The 26,457-nt window shown below is 38.9% G+C and overlaps 1 protein-coding gene and 1 long non-coding RNA gene across 3 annotated transcripts in view; one reads left to right on the top strand and one right to left on the bottom strand.

Annotated features, from left to right (window-relative positions):
• The window catches only part of SLC12A1 (solute carrier family 12 member 1), a gene marked incomplete at both ends in the record, with an annotated part of 42,939 nt that extends 16,857 nt beyond the window's left edge, over positions 1-26,082 (bottom strand). Inside the window, 16 exons of one of the 2 annotated variants that reach the window (XM_084213491.1) lie at positions 939-1,050; positions 1,137-1,236; positions 2,894-3,049; positions 4,751-4,852; positions 5,751-5,874; positions 6,605-6,712; positions 8,292-8,443; positions 9,908-9,992; positions 12,615-12,742; positions 13,229-13,340; positions 14,263-14,373; positions 14,828-14,967; positions 16,307-16,402; positions 20,870-20,945; positions 21,145-21,279; positions 25,672-26,082. In XM_084213491.1, the coding sequence (XP_084069617.1) occupies positions 939-1,050; positions 1,137-1,236; positions 2,894-3,049; positions 4,751-4,852; positions 5,751-5,874; positions 6,605-6,712; positions 8,292-8,443; positions 9,908-9,992; positions 12,615-12,742; positions 13,229-13,340; positions 14,263-14,373; positions 14,828-14,967; positions 16,307-16,402; positions 20,870-20,945; positions 21,145-21,279; positions 25,672-26,082 (2,148 nt within the window). Of the gene's footprint in view, positions 1-938; positions 1,051-1,136; positions 1,237-2,893; positions 3,050-4,750; positions 4,853-5,750; positions 5,875-6,604; positions 6,713-8,291; positions 8,444-9,907; positions 9,993-12,614; positions 12,743-13,228; positions 13,341-14,262; positions 14,374-14,827; positions 14,968-15,573; positions 15,670-16,306; positions 16,403-20,869; positions 20,946-21,144; positions 21,280-25,671 lie in introns of both variants that reach the window. The other variant, XM_084213492.1, reaches the window with a different exon arrangement.
• Positions 11,826-14,395, top strand: LOC311158226. Its single transcript, XR_014616452.1, has 3 exons — positions 11,826-12,215; positions 12,621-12,807; positions 14,286-14,395. It is a non-coding gene; the product is annotated as an uncharacterized lncRNA (long non-coding RNA).
• Positions 26,083-26,457: the final 375 nt, after the last annotated feature.

The following is a 26,457-nucleotide window of genomic DNA, read 5'->3' as shown; positions in this document are numbered from 1 at the left end:
TCTTGTTAGGATTGGTTCTATGCCTGGTGAATTCAATGGGAAATTGAACAACAATTATAGTAGGGAAGAATTAGGACTATTTATTCTTTATAGATTCATTTGATTTGGAAAGAATCACATGTGGATCTTCCTTACTCTGTTTCTGCAGTGTGGCAGCATCAAATGAATTATTCCTTTATTGCTATAGAGGAATACATTATCTTGGCTGGACTGATTCTATTATCTAAATTCTGCAGCCTAATTTAGTGCCATGAGCTGTTCTGGTTTTTTCCCCTCTCCCTGAAAATTAAAAGGGCATTGTAGTATTTAAAATACATTTTCTCCCTATAGTACAAATCTATCTATTTTTGTTCTGTCCTAATGAGAGACTAGATCTTGATCCTCTAAGTTATATCATTTGTTTTGTATTTATTTCTAGAAATACACTTTGCTCCTCTCTTTAGATCTCAGAAAAACATGTTTATCCTCAAAATTAGCATTGTAACAGTTTTGGAGGAACCACTGCAAAGAGAGTTGAATTACTTACCAAACCCCAACTCTGCAAATCAGTGACAAAGGTGAAAATAAACCTGGGTAATTTGACTCACACAATAACCCTTCAAATTTTGTGTTTTATGTGGTTTGGGGGTTTTCTGTTTTCTAAGCCTAAAATCTTTCATTTTAATGTTTGTTTTTTTTTTCCTTCAAACCATTTTTTGGTTCACCTACTTTGAAATGCATTTCAGTGAGGCATTTACCAGCAGGCTTTGCATCAACCAATAGCTTTCATGTCAAGGATTATGGCGAAATTCATTCTCAGGGCAGATGTCTTCGGTGGTGTGCACAGCTGCCAATCAGCACCAGTGGGAGCACTGTGTGCTGGGTGAAAGTGGGATGTGTAACAGAGACCTGCAGTCCCCACTGGCACTGGGTGTGTAGGTTGGGCTGAGTTCCCTTACCGTGTACACTTCACAGCAGATACACAGCCCATTGTTCTTTGTGAAGGCGTGGGTGATGTCCAGCAGAGCAGGCCTGACCATAGGGGCTCCTGTTAATGCTAGGCACTGGGGTCTGGTGGGGAAAAAAGAGAGGTTGTGTATAATTGGCTGATGTACAGATTCAGGACAAGCCATTCTGCTGTTCACTGGAAATCTTACCTGAAGTTTTTAACGTGGTCTTCCACTGTCGTTAAAGCCAGAGCGCTGTCTAAGGCATTAACAAAGTACAGAGCCTGGGTAGAGGAGCCCCAGTTTACTTCTGCATATGATAAAGATAAATAATGCACATTAAACCACAGGCTTCTCCTTACATTCTGTTGCAAAAATGAGCAATGGTGTTCTCTATGAAGAGCAGAGTATATTCTCTTGTACTTCATAGAAACAGATCTGTTCTTTGAGCTTCATAATAGAAGGAATTGGTTTTGCTTGTGTGATGCAGAAAACCTCATAGAAGTAAATAGTTTCATTCTTTATTTAAATGTTGTAGGGAATGTTCTTCCCCTACTTAAAAACTGTTTTCTTATTTGTTAAATTAACTTTGTGTCCTTCTCCCATTAGAAAATGGACAGCCCTGAGTCATGTGTGTGGTGTGGAATTTCAGGAGGTGCAAATGAAACCAGTAGGAGGGAACATTGCTGGTGCCAGTTTGCTTTGTTCTACTGTGCAGGCCAAAAATGGGTCTCTAAACCCCGTTTTGGCATATACATCTTTTCTCATTATTGTGCAGCTGTTTGGTCAGTGCCGACATATAAGAAATGTCTTTCTATGCTTTGAGATCTACATGAATGCAGATCAAGTCTTATTATGCCAAGATACAAAGCAATATTAAGTGCAACTAATGTAAAGTCACCTCTTCTCAGGAATATTAGTTTTTTCTGAGCCCTCCAGTTGCTGGTAAATTACTGCTGAACAAAAGTCACTCTCTTAGCAGGAGACAGAGGGCTTTTGTACAGTGGCTTCAGTGAATTTAACAAAGCTTTAATGTGCTACTTTGCATTAGGGACTCTGGCAATACCAAGAAAAGGGTAGAAATCCTGAAATGTTTTTGACAACTGACTGAAGATGGGTGTGCTTTCCTACAGGTGATACATGCAGGGAGAGAAGCACAGACCATCCCAGTGGGTGTGAGAGAGCACAGATAGGGAGGACAGGGAACAGCAAGAGAAACAATAACACAGTCTCAGACCAGGTGTTGCTATCCCAAGATAACTCTAATAAAAGTACATCTGCTGCTGGGAACTGCGCCTCTTTTATTTGTTTGTTTTGTTTTATGTTTTGTGCTGCAGAAGTAATTCAGGTGGTTAGCACCTAAATCTGGACCTGGGTTAGTTTTGTCCTGGATATGAATAGCCAGACTGTTTGGCTTGTACAGGACACAGGTTTTTGAGGGCAGCTCCTGTGATTTGCTGAGCTACTAAGTGTTTTTTTGCCGCAGTAAAGTGGGCCCATCTGTCTTGATTTACAGGAGAATTGTAGGGAGATGCTGGAGGATGATCAGTTCATAAGTAATTCAGCTTGCATTTTTGTTGTATAATGGGCAGCAGGTTTACATTTTGAGTGAGGACCCTGCATGAGTCAGCTTAAGAGCACTGCAAAATTCAGGTAAGGTTTTGTGCGTGGGTGGAAAAAAATTGAGTGCTACTCAAGTAAAAGCCCAAATGTCATAAAGATGTGGTGGGAATAAACCAGTCTGCTGGAATGTTTACAGAAAACCCTGAACTGCTTGTTAAACAGGCAGTCACCAGACTATCAACTTAATCTGTATTAGATGGAGTTTAAAAGGATGCTTCAGACTTCCCTCTAAATAAAGGTAGCACAGAAAAATAATTTCTAGTTCTGTTAGCAGAATTAATTCCTTTAAAATCCAATCTAGCAGCACAACATGTACATGTAATAATAGTGGAGTTTGGCCTTACCTGGCTTCTTATATGTTACATAAATATATAGGAAGAGCTCAATGGCATAAGTGATGAGAGCTGCCCACCAGTTGATGACAAACATCACCCCGCAGCACAGCAGGGCTCCAAACAGTGACACCCACATGTTATAATATCTGAATGCAGGTCTCCAACCTGTTTAAAGAGAATTGAGGAAATTGGAAGAGCATAAAATACACTGATGAAATGGTGATCCATGATTTTTGTGGATAAAATCCCCTGTACAGTTTGTTTCAGGCTCTGTCAGAAGTAGCTATTCTGTTTATATGTATTTTTGCAAAATTAAAGTTTATCGGTTCAGAATATTTCAGAACATCAGAAGGAGATTACCTGTAACTCTAGGAAATTGATGAGTGTGTACTTTTGATGCATATACACAAAACTTATTCTTGGTAGCTGAACACTTGCTGAGAGGAGTGTTTATCCCAATACTGTAAGTGCAACTGTCTTAAACTTGGAAATTGCCTGGCCTTGTGGCAGAAAAATAAAATCATCTGCAATTGACTTTAAAAAGATATTATTCCTGCTGCTTTTCAGCTGCAGTACTGATTCCATCCCCTGCTACCAATTAAAATGATGAGGCAAACATTGAGCCTTCATGGTTTGCAGGTCTCTGCCAGGTGTTCCACAGAGCAGACTTTGGAAAGGGAAAAAACACAGAAGATACAAGAGGCTGAGCAAGCCTGTCTTGGATCATCTTTATAATGAGGGAAGGACCTGCTGGGAAGAAATTTTCTGTCCTGCGGCCTTGCAATTATTGTAATCTATCATTGTGAATTGGCAGAAATTAACTGGAGGAAATGAGAAAAGAAAAATGGCTGCAGTTCTGTCTGAAATGTTAAGCAGTGGCAGAGCAGAGTCAGATGTACACAGATGAAATCTGTAGAGGTAATTGTCACTCAGCGCCAAGGCCGCATGGAGCAGATCTGCATTTGTTCAGCTGTGCAGGTAATTAGCAGAAGTGCTCATCTTTTCTGCCCTCTAAACAAATGGCCCTGTGCAGATCTATAGGAAGGAAGTTGATGCAGGCATTTATGTCACTACTGCAGTTTCTTCACACTGGAAATCAAAAATGTATTCCTTGCTCCTTGAGTTGAATAACTAATTCATAAAGCAGGAAATTGTCTTTCCTGTGTGCTAAACCAGTGTTGCTCAGCTGATTGACTTTATTCCTGAAGGTGTCACCCCTTCATTCATGAGATGGTGAGAATCATTCTGCTGTGGCAATGCACAAGTCTCACAGCCAGAATGTTCCTTTGCTGCAAATATAGAGGGAGGATCTCAAGTTACCCCTGAACAGGACCTCATTGTGCTTCACAATTGTGCCTTACAATTCTGCTTCTAAGCACTGCAGAGCTGTGCTGGTGCTGTTTGATGGACCTGTTCTTGCTCTGCATGTTCCCCTCCAGGCAGCATCACTTGTAGCACTGTTACTGTGCTTAGGAATCTCCCTGTACATTTTGCTGTAGGTTTGGAGAAGGGAGTGATGACTCCCCACAGATGACTCTGTACCTTGCTTGCTTCATTGGCCAGAGTTGGCATAAGCTTTTACCCACACATTTTTTAATAGGGAGGGGAAGAAAATATCACCCTGAGAGGAATTTTTTTCTCCAGTGGGATGCACCAAAGCCTTTCTCATCCTGTACAACTGTGGGCATTGTAAGGACTTAGAGCCATTATTTTATATTTTGGAGATAAAATATCATATTCAATAAGACATGAGATCACATAACTTAGATACTTTATGCATACTGCAATTTTCTGACATACAGTCTAAACTTTCCAGAGATCAGACTATAAAGCCCATATTTAAATCACTGCTGAATGCAGACTCACCTGGAGATTTTGCATATGAGGCATGAAAGCAGGAGAAATTAATCAAAGCATATGAAGCCAGGAAGAAATTGGAGATGATGGGAGCAATGGTATTCAGTTCAGCTGCAAAACACATACACAAGTCAGACAGAGGCACTGGTTTCCTGGACTGTTGGCTAGCTGTTTCCTAATGATGCATTAAATCTGAACATTGTCTGCCTTTATCATTCAGAGAGAGCTTGGGTATTTTCGTGTATTACTAATTTAAGGCCACCTTGATCTACCTTCATTCATATGAATTATGTCTGCTAATCCTGATTTTAATAGCATTATGTGCTATGCAGTGTTATATTTGATATTGGGATTCAGCATACTGTCTCTTAATGATGGAGATCTGACGTAAAGTTCAGAATTTTAAATACGTAATTGACAGGATGGATGCATTTTAAAAAATACTTGTAGTTACAACTTTAGTGGGAATCTGAATTCTCTACTACCCATCCTATTTACTTAGCGTAAGACAGTTTGAATTTCAAATCTTAGAAGAGGAACAATCACTGCACTCCTGGATGTGGTAGCTGGGATTTTCTTTCACCAGTCCTGGTAAACTGGGATTTGTTTTGGAGCTGATTGTGGGAAAGGCTTGGGCAGAATAGGCTTCCTAAGCTTTACCTCCGAGCTATGTGCAACATAAACTGGAAAACCATTTTCAAAGATTGTGACTTAGCCATTCTGATAGAGTTCTAAGCACTGCCCTCTTCCAGCAGAGTGAACAGGAATTGCAGCTACCCCGCACTTGGAGAATGAGGCTGTGGTGGTGCTGGTAAGTCGCTGGAATCCCTGCTGCTTTCTTTTTGCCTTCATTAGTAACAGTGGAACTGCTACCAGGACGTGGAGTGTTCTTATGTCAGAGCTTACCCGACTGGAAATTTTCCAAACCGCAGCTACTGATTGTATTATAGTATGAGTTTGTGTCATTTCAGAACATGACACTATAGCAGCTGTGTAACGTTATACAAACCAATCAAAATGAAGGCCATGGCAATTGCAAAAGTGAGGACGTATCCCCTGATAGGCTCGTTGTTTTTTCCGTATCCTTTGGCAAAGAATTCTAGCCCTTTGTAGACGTTGTCCTTGCAAAGAGCCTGGTAAGAAAATCAGCACATAACTCTATTAAGCAGCACTTTCTTGCACCAGAAGTCACTGTCTGTGAGTGGCAGCTTGCTAAACAAAAGTTAAATCTCGGTGCTTCAAGTACATCAACTGCTGTGGCATGTGAACATTTAAATAAGGTGATAAGACAATGTGCTACTCTGTTCTTATATCATGGGAAATAGAATCACAGGCATTTAATGCTTATTCAGTGCTTCAAATGAAAAGGTAATTAAATAGCTAAATAGAGTCTAAATGGGGAGAAGTTGAAGCATAAATCAGTGGCTTGATGTGATTTGTACGGCTTATCTCTCCTATGCCCTCTCCTCTCAGTCTGTCCACGTTGCTGCTGCCCAGACAGCTTCTGGACAGCCTCTTAAGAGCACACCTGACAGCACAGCACCTGAATCTTATGGACCTGAGGGCTCCTGTGCTTACAGGGTAGGTTTTTGTAAGAAGACTGAAGTGGTCCTGAAAGTACCCTTGAAGGTATTTATGACAGGCACATGAGCAGAGCTGAGCTCTGATCAAAGAACATTATCTCCCTTGTATGATGATAAGACTTGTCTTTTTCTGCTGAAAAACATTCTGCATATTGTTTTCCCTGCCTCTTCCTGCCATATGTGTCAATGTTGCTTAAATACACATTACATTTGGCACACAGAGTTCAACTTGGTCTCTGAAGTAAAACCAAGTATAAGGAAATGGATTGTTTAATTTTACCTGGAAAACTTTGGGTGCGCTGACAAGAGATGCTAGAGCTGATGACAGAGTAGCTGAGAAGATGCCGGCTGTGATGAGAGGACCAAAGCCAGACACCATGCTCATCACCTTTAGGAAAAAAATGAAGGTAAAAAGAATAGGCTTACATTTGGATGCACTTTTAATGACAAACCTATTCAAGTGGTCTATGTGTCTCTGCTTTTCATGGTTCTTAATTTAATCTGCTACAAACTGTACTATTATTTCAGGTTTATTTAAAAGCAATGGAAGCAAAGCCAAATTCTTATTCAAATATGCATCTGTCTGCTGGGGCAGATGAGTACTCTGAGATTTCCTCACTGTCTTTACTAACTGATTGCTCTAAGTAATAGCCTCTACTTGATGAGTAAATAGTCAGCTTGTAGCAGACAAGAAAATGGAAATGGCAGGAAAAAGCCCCAATGTATGAAATATGGTTGGAGGTACTTTATTTTATTTGGTTTTTTTTTCCCTTGATTATTTAATATGGCTTAAAATGAGAGGAAATGCCTGATGGTGCTGATGGAGCTGCAGTGCTTCAAACAGTAATGATGGTCGCTGTCAGGTCTCCCTCAGCCCTCCCAGGAGAGCTGGGCTGGCCTCAGTGACTACTGCAGTGAAAGGGTTGTTGAGAGGCACCAGACAAGGAAACTAAAAGATGGATGGATGTGATTGGTGGTGTGTGGGCAGTACTTCAGGAAAGAAACCAGTGCACCCTGAAGATTTGTCAGATGCAGTCTCATACCATTTTATGGCTCTAGTCTGGCAGGGATAAATGCAAGAAGTGAAAATTTGTCTGACTGTAGGGAGGTTACTGATTTTAAGGGGTGCCCTGAGTGTGGACAGCTGAACTGAGGTGGGAGTGAGGATGGTAAATGATGAAGAAAGGAAGGGAAAGTAGTCTGTGAAAGGGACAGCATATCCCTTTCAAGGTGGTTACCCAGCCCTGTCATTTAGCAGAGCCAGCTGGGAAAAAAGCAAGTGACTTTAAAAGCTACAAATGACTCGTTGAAAGGCATGTGCAGGTGGGTGGTGAATTCCTCTCACTGGCCATGAAGCACAGGGGCTGAACAGAGATCTGGGACCTGTGGTTGTCAGGCTGCAGAACTGCTTTACTTTGATGCTTAGCCTAAGCTTTATTTTGAAGAATAAAAATGGCAGACAGTCTCTGGCCTAGGAGAAAGACTCCATTACTTCTCACTTGATTTTTCACTCTATTTTTGGATACTTTTTTAAAAGAAGCCAGAGCTCTGGTTTTTGTACTGTGACACAACCCTTTAACTGTGACCACAGCACCCCTGAGGTAAAATCACATCCATGTGTCAAGAGCAGTGAGGTGAATTCCTCATCTAACAGGAGTTCCAGAGGTCTCTGTTAAGTCTGAACTTTCAGTTTGAAGATGTTAAAACATATACTGCTGCTTGGTACTTGTTAGAAGAGGAGATAAAGGCCTTACCAGAGTGTTAGGAAGGCTAGTGATGGGCAGTGTGAAGGTCAACATGCAATGCAGGGGATTTTTGTCTTTCATCATTCCTATAGTTTAATTTTTTTGATTAAAGTGGTTGTCCTGTTGTAGTTGTCTGCAAATAAGTTTTGCATGTTTGTATTCATGTATTGCTTGTTATGCTAATATATGCTTATATGCTAATACATATTATCTCACTAAAACCTGAAAATTATTCATCAGCCCATAATCACATGGCTGACTTGCACATCTGGAAAAATCATAGCCTAGGCCACAGGCAGATGATCCATTGCAGCTCATTCCAGGTACAATTGTATCATTGACGTTCCCAGTAGCATCTCTTACAACACAGGAAGCTGTGGAAAAAATGATATATCGTTATTTTGCTTCCTTGTGACGTTGAAAGAATGTTCTTGCCACACTTTGACTCCTAAACTGCACGCTTTTTGTATAGCTGCTGCCTTAGATTCATCCCAAAGAGCAACATTTTGTGTTGGGCAGGTATTTACTTTCATGTACTATCACTGAATTTCTCATGATGTCTGTAAGCAAATATTTGCTTCTGTTCCTTTTAAAATAATCAGGCACTTAACTAATAAGGATTAGCATATTTCTAAGATTAGAGACCCAGACAGTGGTCAGCAATAAATTGACTAACTCAGAAGTCTTTTGTCTTCCTGTTACCACTTTTAAAAGTGCCAGTTTTCAGAGCAAACAGGTCAGCGAGGCTTTTATGTCTAGGCATACCTTTTTTTCTGTGTAAAAAGGGCACCAAATTACTTTAGAGATCCAGCTGTTCAGATTGTCATAGCCCTACTGATACCAATATGATGAGAAAAACTTTGAACAGGAGAAATTACCTATGTTCTTTTTGTGTCTATTGATATTTATGGGGTTTTTAGCTTCTGTCATAGGCTGACTTTATGATGCTTGTACCCCCAATCATCTGTTCTGTTTATGCTGGATATTAAGTTTTACACCTTCAAGACTGGCTCTGAGAGTGAAGGGGGAGAGAAGAAGCACAGAGTTTTTTTTAGAACCTGCACTTGCTCCCCTGCATTCTTTCTCACAGACTGTCCAAGAACCACAGAGGTTAAGAAGACTTGAGAGTCATCTCCCAGAAAAGGGAGTTCTCTGCAGGGCTTTCTTGGTATTTGTTCATAAGAAAGAGTGTTGCTTACAACTCTCTCTTACAATAGTATTAAATACAAATGGAAAATTGTTTTTCTTGGTCAGAGATTTATTGTATGCTTGTAATGAGAATTTAACTGCATAGTCCTCCAACACGGCTCATGGCTTCAGTACAGGCCTCCTTTTCACTCATGCCCATTTTGTTACCTCACAGCCCACTCCTGTAGAACATGTAGTTGTGTCGCTCCTTTGAGACTGGCAACTGATTTCTGTCTTTGACATGTAATGTACAAAATGTGTGTGTTACCCTGTTCCTGTGATTCTCATGAGTGTTCAGTAAGAAGACAAGCAGAATCCATGTGAAATTTCAGTGTGAACCAGGAACAAAAGATCACCAGGTTGATCAGAGGTTCCTTTGACCTTTATTATGCTCATGGATACTATATGCTGGTGGTCTACTTATGCAAAAATAACCAAACAAGTTACCTGAAGGCCCAGCTGCCAAATGGGGACTTGTGTTTCCACTGATTGCTGCTTTTTTTAAACCATTGTTTTGACATACAGTAAAATCAAAACTGTCTCTCTAAATAATAAATCCATGGCATGAAAATGGAGTGAGGCCAATCATTCATTTGCATGCCAAGCTTTCAAACTTAACTATACAAGTGAAGCAGAGGTTCTGTACTTACCTGCACATATTGCAACAGCAATGTAAGCAATTGTGGTGATCAGAATGGCCAGCATTGTTCCCTGGGGTATGGCACTTTGTGGGTCCTTAAACAAAGCAGTGACATGAGAAACACTGTGAGTTGTGTGCTGCAGTCTGATTGCATTTGCATGCTGGGAGTTCTGCCACACTGTGGTGTGAAGATACCCAGAAAGCAGATTTTTATCACTCTGACCTGAACCAACATTTCTGGTCCCATCATGCAGACACAGCAGTACTCCTGCGGTGCAGGACTCCTACCCTGCACACAAGAAGGATATACTGCAGGAGCAGAGGTCACATTTATAGCAACAGAAGTGTCCTGAGGTCTGCATTTCTTGAATTCCAAACTCTTTACATTGCAATTGGCTTTACCTTAATGTTTAATGATGTAGTGGGTAAATAGTTACTGAACCATCAGACCCTTGTGGATGACAAGATGGGACCATTTTTGGTTAATTGGTAAGATGGATGTAGTCACCCTGTAGAGAATACAGTACTTCTGTGCTTTGTAACCAGTAATTGTTAGCTGGGTCTTCAAAACAGCTACTTTCTTTCACTGTATTGACTTAATTGAGATAATTTAATGATGCTGGGTTATATTGCTTACAGACTGGCTCACAACAGCATCAGCTTTGATAATGCAACTGTAAGTTAGAATCCAAAGATCTGCACTGTACATTTTAAAGGGATTTTTAATGCTAGATAACCTTACAGTTTAGGGTGTTTGTTTATTCTAGGAAGAATTTTTAATGAATTTTCTCCTTAAGTTGGTTTAGCATGGTGTTTTTTAAGCAAAGCTTTGTTGAATGCAGTTGAAGTCACAGACTCTCTTTAAGCTTGTTGCAAGGTAAAAAACCAAAATACAAATTTGGAGTTTATTGTGAGGCATACATGAATTGCCTAACTGGATTAGTATTTAATATAATTTTTAAACAAGATAAGGATTTATTGAGCTGGAAAATAATTGTGGAGTCACTTCTGCTGCATAAGAGCCTTTGCACTCAGATCACGGTGACTTTATGCAGTTCTGATGTGCACGTTTTAGGTAATTTTTTTTGTGGAATCTTGTGGGTGTCCTAAACTCTAACATTACATCTTATGAAGTCAGTAGGAAGTCACTAGGAAGCTGTCCCTATAAGTAGGCTCTGGAGTAGGACACAACTTGAGTGTGTAGTGGCTGCAGGAGCACGGACAAAGGTGCTTGCAGCAAATTCTAAAGTAAGTTTGATTGGTACATTTTACACTTTTTAAACACTCCTTAGCTTGTATTTTAGATTCTGGAGAGGCTGGTTAATTTAATTAGACTTGTCTAATGCATCTAAACATGCTCAGTGGGGAATCTGCTGCCTGGAGGACTTGGTTACAGAAGTCTACTTATTGTTAGACTGAAACGACTGCAGAGATCCAGTGGGAGACCTGCTTCCCTAGGTCTGCTCAGACTGTTTCAAACAGCTGATGAAAGAAGTGTTGCTGCTTTGGGAATCTGCCATGCAGACAGAACACCATATATGGCAAAAGAATTATTTTTGTTTGATAAAAGGATGGAGATTGTGTGAGGCTGGTGCAGTCTCACTGGGCTGTAGTACAATGGTTTTTGGTTTTTTAATTAAAAATGGAATCTCATTGATGCTACCAATGGCTCAGGTTCTAGGTATTTTCTCTGTGCTTGGCTTGAAAAGCAGTCCTCTGAAAACAAAGGAGCTGAGGCATGCAGCGCAGGGTGAGGAAGGGAAAGAGAATTGGCTCTCAGGGGTAGTAGGATCTGGTGAACTCGTGATTGCTGTACCAGTACAGAAATAGAAGACCTTTGGTAGAATTCTTTAAGGTCTGCAAGGCAATGGATTTATAGGATAAGGGCAAATGACTTCATTTGACATGCTGGGGTTATCAAGCTGTGAGCCATGTCTTGTTGGTGACTTTTATCTTTATTTATTTGGTTGTTTTTTGAGTGTTTTTGTCACGAAAACTACAGAGCACTCAAAACGAAATTCCTCTCCCTAAAATATCTGTATGTTTAGATACTGGAAATTCTATCTGCTATAACTGGTAAACTGCAAGAGGAGAATGGGGAACTGACAGATTGGCCGCAGCAAGACAACTGGGCACCCTTGGAACTCCTTTACCTTTCTCTTCAGACTCTGTTTTTGGTCACAGCTGCAAGCTTGCAGCTTTTCCTTTGAGCAGCAATACTGACTTGGGACTGGGACATTCTTGCTTTCTTTAATTGCTCTGTTTGCTCTGCCCTTGCTATGACCCTGAATAGGAAAAGCTGGTCTCCACTGATTCATGTGAGTACAAACATCAGCTTTTCAGGTATGCATTTTGGGATGTTGTTTGGACTGATGTTTACAAAAGATGAGCTCCGAGAGATACGCATGTAATTTCTCTATAGCATGTGCTGCTAATGGACCATTAATGATGTATTATTACAGGTTATATTGAAATATGTTTTTAAATAATATAGCAACCCAAATCTAGCTACAGTAATTTCTCTAAATACCCATAATGCATTACGAGAGAATTTGTGAATTGATGTTTTTAAATAATAAAGCAGGTACTTAAAAGAGAGAGCTTTGCTTTCCAAATTAGGACATGATTTAAAACTGAATAGAGTGTTGATTCGTGATTGGTTTTCTTGTTATTTTTCCAACCTATGGCTAGTATTATGAAGTTCATGAAATACATACTTTCAGATCTCCTGAGATATTGGCTCCTGCAAGAATGCCAGTGGCAGCTGGGAAAAATATGGCAAACACCGAAAAAAATCCTTCCCCGCTTCTGAAATCTGGTCCAAAGTTTTCTGCAAATATTGATGCTGCAAATATAGTGAGAATGAAATATAACAACAGGATTTGATTCCAAAGTTACTTAATGAAGGAGGTAAGTAAGCCAGTCTTTCACATCTGGACAACTGGGTTTGAATCTGTCTCACATCACAAGCAAAGTGAATTTGATTTCCTTAGTCTGCTCCCCAGAAGGATGTGCTTGTCTGCATCTCAGAGCTACAGATCCATGCTGAAGTGACACAAGTGGCACTGCAGCACTTGCTCTTAGCTCTGTTAAAGTTTGTCTGTGCTCTACTGCTGTATAAATGACTCAAGGTGCATCTTACTGTGCTGTCAGCTGCAGCAGCAGAGACAGACTCAAAATTAGAGATGAAATCCATTCTCTCTGTTTGCAAGCTCAATTAAAGTTGGGCAGAAGATTCAGATCTTGGGACATTTTTTAGGGGAATCCTTAGCTTACTATTAAGTCAAAAGAATGCAAACATGATTTTATGACAGATAGCAAGGTTGCTTACCTTGATAATTAAAAAAGCCTCTTGCCTTCTTTTCAGTGTTGGTAGGAATGACGGTGCCAATAAAGAAATTTACAATGGCAACAAGGAGAACAATTAGAAGAATAACTTGAGCCTATTAATAGAAACAAAGAGATTCTCCTGTAGTTTTTAACTTTGTTGCTGTGGAGATGGCTATATAGTAAGTTATCTGTATTTGTTCCCTATAACAAGCTATTAATTTCAATAGTTTTTGAAAATACCAGGAGTCAAGATAGCTGAATCAGCTAATGACAACAGCAGATGGTTTTTACTAAGGGAGTAACGAAATATAGTTATAATTTAATTTTGGGTTAGCTTCCTTACAAGAAAAGGCAAAATGGAAGAGCTAATGCATTAGTATCAATATAAGACATTTTTATATTGCTATAATTTTTTTAGTTGCAGGGAGTTGTCACTTCAAAACTTATAATATCAAATTGTTTTCTGATCTCTTTTACAAGTTGTTCTAGTCTCACAGCAAAAACAAGGGTACTGTTGAATCTGATTTCAATAGCTCTATTCCACTCGCAAGTATTTCCATTTGAATTTGCATTCTGACCTTTTTCACAGGTGAAAGAATAGCAGAAATCCTTAGAGATTAAAGAATGGGTAACAAATAGTGCTCTTCTGCCGAGTAGGGCTTGAGAGAGTACAGTGATAAAACCATATATTGGTTTTTGCTACTGTTTATTCTGTCAAGCTGCATCAAAAATAAGGACGAAAGGAGCACATAGCCAAGGCTCTAAATGATGCCATGAATTACAAAAATGAATATAAAGTTGTCAGCAAAACCCAAACTTCCTCTTTGCTTTTAAATGTATGTTCAAGGAAGAGTTTAGAGTAATTGTGCTTTCATTGAATGTAATGATTAAACTGCTATTGCTTTTAGAAAGATTAAGCACAATCTGAAACTGAGTGCTTTTGAAAATTCCATCTGTTGAATAGCATTCCTCACACACTAATGCTGTACTGCAGGTTAATATACTACTTGCTTCTATATTATTTTAAAAGCTTACCTTTGCTTCCCATTCCATGCCAGCAACTGAGATGCCGAGAAGACACACCACAGTGATGGTCCCTATGATTCTGATGTCGTTGGACTCATCTACCATCAGTGTATCACTCTCCTGAAAGTGGTTAGAAATGTTATAAGAACCAGTCTTTCTCTGCCCAGCTGGTGGGATCAAGTAACAAGGTGGAATAGAAAGCGATGAGCTGTCAGAAGTTTCAGAGTTTTGTGAGACCAAGTTGTTGGTATGACATGTTCCTGGTGGCTTTTTGCAGTTGGGGTTATTTGGCTAATGGGATGTATGTTCCTATTCTGATATTGAGATTCTTGTGAAGAAATGTATGAAATAGATTCAAAAGGTAGAAATAATGAAGAAGCACTCTGTGGTATATTTAGACAGATCAGCTTCTTCCCTGCTAAAGATGTCCCTCAAGCCTTAACTAAAACATATCACTACTTATGCAAATCCATTATGTAAAGCAAACACCACCATCACCACCTCCCCCCCAAAAAAAGCCACACAAAACAAAACTGAACCAATTTCATCATGTACATGAAACATCTATATTTACCTTAAGAAGTTCTACAACTGTTTCAGCAAATCCAACTACATACATGGCAACTGCCACTGCATTCGCAAAGGCAAAGATAAGGCCGATAGATCCACCAAACTCTGGGCCCAGACTTCTTGAGATAAGATAGTATGCTCCACCTGCAGACAGGAATGATTGTTATTTCAGCACAACTAAACACTCAACTTTTGGGCTTTTTTTCCCCCCTACATAACTGTTACTGGGGAAATCTGTGCTTTTTATCTCACAAATATAATCAATCTTTGCCCTATGGTAATAGGGGACACTGCAGAAAAGCAATGTGCTTTATACTGGCTCTGCCTTTAGACTTTTCAGTATGCCTTTCTATTCCAGAAATCTTTTTACTGCATATTAGCATGCAAAACTGGACCTTGTTATAATTTTTCATGATGCATGATATAGTAACATAAAGGAGGGAGAACTTCACTTCCAAAAAGTGAAGTTAACTAACTTTTAAGTTCTAACTTATGTGGTTTTATCCCAATATTAACATGGAAGGTCACATTCTGTGGTACATTAAGTTCCTGCATCATAGTGATGCAGTGAATCTTTAATGTTTTTTGCATAAGGTCTATACACATTTCCATTTGCTGTTGATCCACTGGGAGAAATCACTGCAAATATACATATTTTTCTTTGCTTATAACACAGTTATCTTGATTCCATTTATTCATCTAATTCAAATCTGCAGAGAAGATCATATTCATGAGATCATATTCACTTACCTCCTCTTACTACTCCATTAGTGCAAATGGCAGACATGGAGATACCTGTCAATGTTGTTACTACTACACTCAGAGCAATAACTATGATTCCAAGACCTGAAAGATCCGAAAAAGAAAGCATATGCAAGTGTATTCCAGTACCTGTTCTGCTTTAGGGACGTAGTAACAACTTTCCATTTTCCACAAGGCTTAGACCAGACCAGTTAAAACTTAAAGGCTCTGAAATGCACCAAAACTTTGTTTCACAAAATACCTGACATGGACTTTTACAGCCAAATTATTTACCCATCTTCCAAGGAGGGGCTGAAATTTAAGGAGTGTTATAAAGAAGGCATTAAACTGAAGATATCCACTGATCTGCATCAGTCTTCAAAATGACAGGAAGAGATGTCTCATGCTCAGTTTCTTGAAGGATGTCCAACCTGGAATGCTCTGAATAGAAAAGACCGGCTGAAAGGTGAAAGAAGTCCATGAAAAGCCAGAACCATCCTTTGCTCAGCAGCTGGCAGGAACATCTGAAATGTACTTCTCAGACTGAACTGAAAGCCGTGCTTTATTAGAAGTGACAGCTCAAACATGTCTGAAATTGTGATGAGAGGTGGCTAGAATTGTTACCTTCCAGTTCCACTAGCCGTGCCCTTTGGTTTATGGTCCCTCTGGTTTGTCTCATACGAAAATAATACATAAATACTTTCTGGGGCTTGAAAGCATTAGTTAACCCTAAGATTTTTACCTCCACGGACAAACCCATTAGTTGCTATTGCAGAAGTTGACAACCCAGTAATTGAGGTTACCATCGTGGCGAGAAGAATTATGATTACTCCAAGACCTGTCAGTAATAAGAAGATAAAATATTTTACTCATGTTCCATGTTTCCTACAAATCATTCTTTCTTTAAATTGAATTTTCAGGCCAGAATCATAGCAGTAAACTGAAAAGATGGTTTGTGGACCACTCGCAGCTTGCAGAACATTTTCATGAAGCCTGTGTCACCATAGTAAATTATTCCCATCAGTCTTCATGCAGTGATTCTTTCTGATAGGAGTACCTTGTCCAGGAATTCTTATGATTTCCAAAGGAAAATGGAGGAAACAAACAGGCATTCCTTGACATGGATGCTTATATCTACCTTTAACATACATCCTGGCTTAAGAGAGAGGCACATGAACCAGAGCTCTTGTGACAGTGCAATTGTCTTTCATCAGTTAATGAAATGTTGAATCAGTGGAAGACTGACTGTGTAGATTCACAGTGAATTAGGACAAGGAGTCTGTCAGGCAGAGGGACAAGACCTGAGTGGGAGCCTTCTACATCCTCACTTGCTAAGCTATCAAATGCTGGGCTTTCTCACTCTCTGCCTCTTTCCCTGCAAAAAGTAGTTTTACTTTAACACAAAACAAACACTTGAAAATGGAAATACTGCTTTTTAGATGCCATTTACTTTAGCAGGTGACCTGTAATGTATAATCATAGAGAACATAAATTTTTTTTTTAGCTGATAACACAATTATAATCAAATATCAAAATATCAGTGATAGGTGATTAGTTATAGGTAACTGGGTTTCAGTATAAGACTGAAATCTGCGAATGTTTCCAGTCTTTGGCTATATGGCTAACTTTGTGAAATTGCTAGAAATTATATGAGCAGGATGTGCTTTGTGTAATTTAGAATCATAGAAGCTTTGGTTTGGAGTGATTTCAGAAGGTCTGTAGCTCAACCTCCCAGTCATAGCAGAACTACTACCAAGGCAGGATGAAATCACTGATGACCTTGGCTAGCTGGCTCGTGAAAACCTCCATGGATAAAGATCCCACAAAAGATCCTCTTTGGATTACATGTTCTGGGGCTAGACTACCTGCCCAATAAAACATGTACAAACTGCACCTCCTAAGGTACAATTGCAGCCATTGCTGTCACATTTCTGGCACTACCTAGGGGAGTTTGTCTCTGTAGTTCCAGATCTCCTTTTTGTTTAAGTCAGGTGAAGAAATAATATAATGTTTTTCTCTAAACTTTATTGCTTTTATTCTCATTTTTATCTATGAGAAGGGAGGGAGAAAACCAGGAGAAAAAAGGAAAGAATTACAGTTTAGTGCCAGGCATGGAAGCAGTTCTTAGTTTTATCTGAACCCGCTAAGGCTTATGCAATATCTGTCTTGTTTCCATAGGTACATAGGCATTCAGTGTGGAGCTGGAGAATATACATTGCTTGTAGCTGTATTTATTGGCCTGGGCTCATCTAAATTGAAACTTAGATCCTACAATTGACATTGAGCTAGAAGTACTACAAACTTGCTGATTTATCTGCTGTATTTCTACCATCTGACTTACTGTTGAGATTCCTGAGTTCAGTTCATACTGGATGGTTATAGACATCCAGTCCCTGAATTAATGTTCTTTGCTGCTTAAATTACAGCCATGTTATCACAATCCTTTAAGATAAAGCAATGTAATGTGTGAGCCGTAAATGATGTATAACTTAGTGTAGGATATTTAAAGTGATTTGAGCCTCTTATAAATCATGTTTATCTTACTGATTTCTGAGCTCTTACTATAACTAGTCATGCAAGTGTTTTATGTGCAGGTCTGTATAAAAAATTCCAAATGGTCATTCCTTTTGGTCAGCTACCATTGAGCAGGATGTGCTTTGAAGGATATTGTTCAGCCATGCAAATTTTGTGTCTGAGAAGTGGACTGACTTTAAGAGCTGTTAACTCTTAAATTGAGTAAGTTAGACACATAATTCTCAAAGCAGTTTTAAAATTATTTGCTAAGTGTATGTGCATCCTAAGGATACTTTTCAAGGATGTTCTATTGCATTTCACAATTCATATTGTTAACATGTATGTGATATATAGGGTCAGATATTTTGCTAATCTGATAGTAACATCTTCATGGGAAGGCTTTAGTGATAATTTTTAAAAAAATATTTTAGCATTTAAGAAGAAAAGTGCATAAAATGAAGTGACAACTGCAACATCATTGTAATATAATGTAATGTAACATAATTTTAATAATTGGGGCCAGATTTCCAGCTAGCATCAACTTGGTTTTCACTGCCTTTGTCTAACCATTCCATGTACAGGTACAAATACAGATTTCAGAGACTCCCCATATATTAGGTAGAAATAGCAGACTAGTTTTTGATCTGGAATCTTGTCAGAACAATTCTGTCCCTTTTTTTTCCTAGCTGATGATAGCCAGAGAACCTTGCAGCATCCTATCTTTTTCCCCTGTAAGAGCTTTTACCCAAGACAGCCTATCAGGGTATGGAAATAATTGGGTTGTCTCTCTTTGGCCCTCTAATGATGGGGAGGTAAATGGTGCCCAGATGGTGGTTTAACTGTCTCATTTAATTTCCATGTTAGTAGCAGTACCCAGTGAAATCCCTGAGCCTTGGTGATGATGAGCTTCCATCACTGTTCTCCTTAAGCAGCTTGGCTGGGGACTTAAAGCTTATTGCTTATAAGGCATTCCAAAACTGCATTGAGAAATTATTCAAATGGAATTTGACATCTCATTTTCAAAAGTAAAAGTAACCCCCTTGCATAACACATGCAATTTAAAAAAGCAACAGCAGAGCAATAAACTGTAAGAAAGAAGAGCCTGTTTATCAATGAGTTAAAATGGTAAAATTAAAAATGAAAGCAGGAAAGTTGTAACTGATGTTGGTGCAAATTAATGTTAAAATCTGATTAAAGTTTAGATTGAAAACCAGGCATATGGCTCCTAAGCAAGTTGTTCCAAAATGAATTACTCTTGCCCATGGCTATTCTCACACCTCAAAACAAAGTAATACTTCTTGATGATCTCAATAAGTTACTAAACTGCCCTTAAAAACTAATTTTGCATGAAACCCTAGAGCAAAGTCTTGGCAATATTAAGATGCAGAATTTTCATGGCAAGGCATATAGTTATGAGTGCCCTGGGCTGTATGTGCTCATTTGGTATGCATCATAAAATCAGAAAGCACCCTTTTGTCAGGCACAGTGCTGGAGCCATGCATGGAGCACGGCAGAAGTAGTAAAGTTCTTCCGCTTAGTTCTGGATCTTTTATTGTTGAGTTGTTTTTTCTTTTCCTATTTGTGTCTCTGTACGTTTGTGATTTTTTTTTTTTAATTAATAGATATTTCATTGGCATTTTTTTATTTAAAGCTCAGTCTTGCTCAAGTGAAACGTCTATGAAGTTACTGCTTTTTATTGGAAATGAGACTTGAACCATGCAAAATTTTGAAGATGTTTCATTTCACTTCCATTGACAAGGACATAAATGATAGTTTTAGTCAATCTGATTTTGAACACTGTCTTTTATCCAAGTCCAGCAGAGCTGACACCCCTTAATGTAACTGCATATTTCCATTCTGTGATCATCCAAACTGGACTATTTGCCATCCTGCCTTTGCTGTTTTTTATAACATCTGGGTGCCAGTCAAAGATCAAGGTCCCATTGCTCTAATTGTACGATCAGGATCACAGAGGGCCATGGCACCTCAGGTTTCTGTGCTTCCCCAGAGCAGTAGCTCTGAAAAGGGAGTTGTAACACCCAGCCATAGGACATTGCACCTCGCTGAGCTGCGCTTGCAGTGCTGGGAGCTCTTCCCTCTCTTGCTGGTTTCACTGAACACTCTGCAATATGCTAGATGGAGGCCTTGGGGCACGGTCTCCCAGGGATCTGGAATTTGGATTAATTAAATGGCACAATGAAGAGGCAAAGATACAGCACACAATGAAATATACTTATTTCATTTATATGAAAGCTGTAGCAGAGTTTTTAAAATTTTGTCTTTCATAGTACACTAGTATCAAGTGCTGTTCCGTAGTTAAAAATAACAAAATCCTGATGAGATGAGACCTCCTTCCACTTCTGTTTTCATCTTGGCAGAGAAGTGTGGAGAAGTGTTGTTTATAAGATGTAGATGACAAGGTTTGGGTTTCACAGATAAGCAAAGTGTGAACTCTTAAAGGTTAACTCTGTACGCACATATTAGAAATTGGCCCGAGTCATAAAGTTTACATCTGTTACAGGATCTAAATACAAATTTCACTAAAGCTCAGAAATATTCAAATGTGATGATCATATGCATAGTTAACAGATCTATGCCTCTAAGCAGTAATTTGGCTGTGAGTCTGGAAAATTCCAATAGTTTGGAGGATTAATGTCTTTTACCCTGGCAAGCGTTTGAAAACATTATTTAGTTCAACATGCAAATGCACATCTCAGATTATATATTAATCATGATCATGTATAGTTTATCCTCTTTCACTGTTGAAAATGATATTAAATAAGATACATACCAATTCCTGCTTGACCTACAATCCAGGAAAGTCGAATAAAGAGCATCACACCCCAAATATTAAGCATGCATCTTACCTAGGTTTTAAAGAAAAAATACTGCATTAGTTCAAGGTTGAAAGTAATGTTTAAAACCAGAAGGGTAATAAAGTGCATTTCACCCCAAGCATCCCTGAAGTCTGCCTCCCTCTCTTAATTCTTCAAAGACTTAAGTGTAACAGAACTGATTTTATTTTCTTTTAATTGTTTTTTTTAGAAATGCAGGTAAGTTTCTCACCAGCACACCCTTCACCCATCCGAACTTGACAAATCCCGTTTTGTTTTCTTCTTCCTTGCTGACCGCTGTCTCATCTCCAGCGCTGCTTTCTCCATTCGCCACTCTCTCAACGGAGCCGGTGCTCACAGCAATGTTCTGGAGGATCACACAGAAAACAAATACATTTTTTGGGCCAGGCAGAGGACACCTGGCTGCATAAGGGAAACATAATAGAGAAGAATTCCAAAGATCACATTTTACAGTCACTGGAGTAGAGAGCAATAGTCTGCTCACACCAGGTATCAGCAGGTGGGCTTACTAACAAGGGGAGGAGATGGAAGAATCACTTAAGCATAGTAAGTGACCTGATCTGATACTAACCTGTTTTTATTGTAAGCTATTCCACATATATGTTGTGTTGACATGTTACTAGAGTGTCTAACATAATGAGGGTCTTGTGGTTGGCCTCTGCATGCTCTTGCACCAATTGATGAATAATGCTAAGTGTAGAAATGGGGATAGTTGCAAGCAGTGAAGAGAGACCTAACTGAGTGCAGCTTGGTTAAGTTCTGTGATGAAATCCAGTGTTTCCTACTGAATGAAGTACAAACATAACTGCAGCAGCACATGGGTAACATATTCCTGAAAACAATTAGAGAAATGCCAGTGCAATGTAGAAATTGAATAATCTTTTCTGTGGTTTGGCCACAACTGGTGTTAGCATAGTAATAGGATTAGGAATTGCCATATTATGGTGCAACCAGAGTGAGTAGCCCAGAATTTTAGATTGTTCACATCAGTTACAGACATAAATGTGTATTTTAGTTCTTCAGCTCTCTTGCCTCAGAATCTTTGATATGCTATATGATATGTTTCTTGTGGCTTGAATAGGAATTTGTCATGGTGCTGAGATTTGCATTCATTGTAATTGTCTTTTAATTTAATTTTATTTTTTTTATTCTGTGCTCCCACTGTTTCTGTGAGGAATTGGCATTAGTTAGTGATTGCCTGATTTTTGTGGGTCCTCCTCAAAGGCCTTCAGGAAGGACCCTGCACGTTGCCATAGTCTGGCAGAGAATAAGGAGTGGTTGCCACTTCTGGAGAGGAATCAAGATGCTTTTAGGCTTTGGAGGGTGATGAAGATATTTCCAGATTAACTTAGGAGGTCAGGGAGAAAAGACATCTGTGATTCTGTGAAACATGAGATTTTAAATCTTGTTTAACTTTAAGGTTGTTTCTATATTTTGTCCATAAATTTAAAAATAGCCAATACACAAACCCAAAACAGACATAAAGACCAGCTGTATATGCCTCTTATACTAATATTTGGAGTTGCCCCTCAAGGAGGGGGGCTCCCGCCAAAATGATGTAAGGTTTTAGAATGCCTTTGACACAGTAAATCCCAGACTGTGCTCACAAATGAAAAATAAGTGACTGGATGATATGTTTTGACATGGGCTAAGCTTGGTGCCTATTGCCTTGCTGGCCCAAAGAAAAGTGGGGATACAAGATCTGTTGAAAGCCTGTGACTTTGAGCTCCTTTGAGATACTTAAAAAATTTTGACAGTTCTTATCCTGAAACAATAATGTCTGTGTTTGCTCAAAATATAGCAAATTATTGAAATCAGTGAGGGAAGATTAGCAGAATAATATGACAGGCTTTTGCTACAGTGGTTAAAATTTCAAAGGCAAAAAAATTAAAAGGACTTGATCTTTGTACTTGAAACAAGTTGTTTCCTCTGTAGTTTGAATTAATTTGTGCTCTCTATGCCATTATCATAAATTATGGCCCTAAACCTTCCATAAATGCATTTTAAATTGGTGTGCTTTAGTGAATGATTGGTTATTTACCAAGCAGCTGTACCTGTGCTACTCATGCATTAAGGATGTGGAATAAAAGTGACAGAACATTTTGAAAAGCTACTAAAATAAAAAGTTTACTGCTTTAAAAAACCCCAAAAAACTTAACCCAAACATTTTCCTTTCCTTGTTTCAGAATGGCTTAGTCTTCATCTCTCCTGGGGCTAAAGATGATGAGCTCATCAAATCTCCATAACAAGTGTGGAGAATAGCCAAGAGGAAGAAAGGTTAGATTGTTTTTTATGTAGGGTAAATATTAAGCCCAAGTAATTATCACCAGCCATCAGCTGTGAAATGGCACTTAGACTATTTTTTAGGGATTTAATTGGTTTAATGTGTGCAAAAACTGACACATCTTGCTAAAAGATGACACACATTTGACTCCAGCAGTGTGGAAACGAGATATTTGAAGTTCCTTTCAGCCTGCCTTACATTCTGACATTTGAAAAATTACATATTAAAAAATGTATTAAATATTAATATTTATCTTCTGATGTTAAGCTAGCATCAAAGCACAATGGGAATGCTTATGTGATGTTTAGCAATCTGAAGTCAAACATATGCCACTTCTTATCAGAATCTTGCAACGGGCTCTGACAGAACAGTTGTCTTCAAAAACCTGAGTTTCAAATCGGGGGCAAGGGGCGTGGGATTGCCTTGGGGCATGGTGTGGTAAACCCAGATTTTAGTGGTTGAGTAAAAAAGGAATAAAGCATCTGCTTCAGAAGTGCACCTTGGGCTATTGCTGTAACTCCTGTCCACGCTCAGTGTGGCATCTCCTCCCCTCCTTGCCGGGGGCTGGAGCCCCATCCAGTGCACGCACAGCCTGTGCCTCCTGAGAGGAGCTCTGCCTTCTCAGACATCTCAATTCCCTTTCCTGCTAAGCTCCTATTTGGTGACCTCGTGCTTGTTTATGCTTCAGCAAAAGCTCTGCAGACAGAAGTGATTTGTCCAAGGTCACCAAGTGAGATCATGGGACAGGCAGGAATGGGCTCCAGCCATGCTAATGGGGCATCGTTTGTTCCAGAGCTGTGGTTGTGCTCCCAGACCAGGGCCACAACCCACAAAAGGGCACAGCAGGTTACCAGTGTAACAAAAATCCCATTACCTATGACATTCACCTTCCTATTTTGAAAGGCATAAGATTATCTTTCTGTAAGATGGATACTGGATACTGGAAAAAGTCTGGAAATCTCTAAGTTGGATTATACTTCTTTCTCTTTTTTCTAACACTCCCAAGATGTGAAACAATTTTCTCTTCATTTTATTCTATGATGTAATCTGCCTTCTTTTTAATCATCTTTAAGTGAGAGCCTTAAAAAAAGAAATCCAAAAATTTATCTTTTGTTTAAAATATATAAACCACTGAGAGACACAACAGTAAAAAACTCAGAATTTTCTGGTTATAAAAAAACTGAAAATCATTTAATGGGCTGATGCTCAGTACATGTTCATTCAGCATTATGTTCAAAGCCAATATAAAGTTTTACTCCTATCTGGCCACTACTGAAGTAAATTATTTCTATAAGAGGATATTTCTTCTTAGCATGGAAATGTGTTCAGTCCTTTCAGTAGCAGTTTGTACATTTGCAAAGGAGTAGGGATACTAAATTAGTATGTTTCTCTTTTTGTATCTGCTTTGTTTTCATCTTTGGAAACGTTTGTCCTTTTAAACCATTTTACACAGGTCTATGGACAGCTTAATTTGAGTAAGTCAGGCCAAAACTAGGAAGCTGCCCTAATAAGATCCTAAAGAATCAGGTCCTAATTTACTAATGGCTATATTTCTTCTTGATTTCATTGCTTTATATTAACCCTCCATAGGAAAGAGGAATTGCCAGAGAACAGAAGTCTGAACAAGATCTGGACAAACATTCGAATACCAGAAGCTTGCCCAAATTATTCAGACCTCAGAAGTATGAAGAACTGAGCAGAATGGGGATGAGAGCTTGTTTTCTCTCAAGTTTTTTCATTTCACAGTTGTCTAACTCAAAAAAAGAACAGGAGGTTTTGCTGCATATTGACACTTTTAGTCTCAGTTTAACTATAGCAATGATGTTTCTCTTTCTGGCCCTGCCCTGATAAGTGCGTATTAACCTCAAATTTTTTTCATTGAATCAGCACCTGAGAAGTGTTGTCTGCTCTCCCTTAACACCCTTGTTCTTGATTCCTTCTTGCTGTTTGGGTTTGTCAGAGCAACAGGTAGTGCTCTGGATAGCTGATTAACTGAAATTGCATTTGTTTCACTTTTTTTTTTTTTTAATAATGCTTATATTGGTTAATGAGTAAGATGGAGGAATCTGTCAAAATTAGTATGCATTGACGTAAAATTCAAGTTTAGAGTAAGTGTGAATTGTGTGGCTTGGTTAAAGTATGAATTGACATTCACCATCTGCCATCCTAACTCTTATGTGAAACAGAAGAGATTTGGTAGATCCATACTTTTAGACTAGATTAAGCTATGTTTTTCTGCTTATCAAGTACATTACAATTAATTTTAATAAAAATATTTTCTTTCAGCAGGGTACAGAGCAGAGAACAAACTGCAGCTACCAAAGGAAATATAGTAATATTGTACTTCTTCTCTTGGGCAAGGTCCATAAATTTAAGGACTTTCTCTTATTAATAAACAGAATTAACAGTCTGGAAATGGAATAAAGAAAAATTATATCTTTCCTTTTCACTTACCTTTGCCAGTTGTTCATGAATTTCTAATAAGCTTGGTCTGTTGAGCTTATTCCCACTGACGCTGCCAGTGTTTCTATAATAATCAATTTTGGGAACTGGGTCCATTGTGTTATGGCCAAAAGTTTGTAGATAATACATTTTACTGTGAGTATCATAGGGATGTAAGCTAGCTTCTGTCTTCTCCCCATTTTGACGGAAATTGTCATATAATTCTCTTTTTCCTGGTCTGTAACTGATTCTTAGTCTGTTATGTGTTTCATCAGTAAAAGATGTTTCTTCATAATGTGGTGGGTCAGAGCCCACATCCTCTTGGGTCGTTTCATTGTTGTCATGGTCTTCATTAATTATGTTAACTTGAAACCGATTTGCATTTGGATCCAAGAATACGTTTGGTGCGTTGTTCATTGACATCTTCAGGGATGCTACAGACTTAGGTCACTGATCCGTGCTCTCTTCTGTGGCTGCAGCCACACAGTTGCAGGTACAGCAAAGGGTTTAGTGCTGTTGCATATCAGACCTTTGCTTCTTGAATAATGAGGGGCTGAGAATTTTCTCTTGAATCTCTAAGCAGTCTTCCTGATGTTGGCTGCAGGTTTACTGCTATAAAAGATACAAATAAACTATTTCTATTATCTTGTGTGGTTAGATAAGTTTTCCACCACAAGCTCTCCCCTCTGCCCTGCCTCACCATGTATCCCTGAGACTGTCATCCTATGACTTGTTGAGTAAAAACATAGTTGAAGCCAAGACAGAGCTTGTGGAGATGTTCCATCTCTGATGGATGCA

Source organism: Fringilla coelebs, assembly GCF_963513975.1.
Source record: "Fringilla coelebs genome assembly, chromosome: 12".
Classification (NCBI taxonomy): Eukaryota; Metazoa; Chordata; class Aves; order Passeriformes; family Fringillidae; genus Fringilla; species Fringilla coelebs.
The sequence above is the reverse complement of the archived record's forward strand: the minus strand, read 5'-3'. Positions and strand labels throughout refer to the sequence as shown.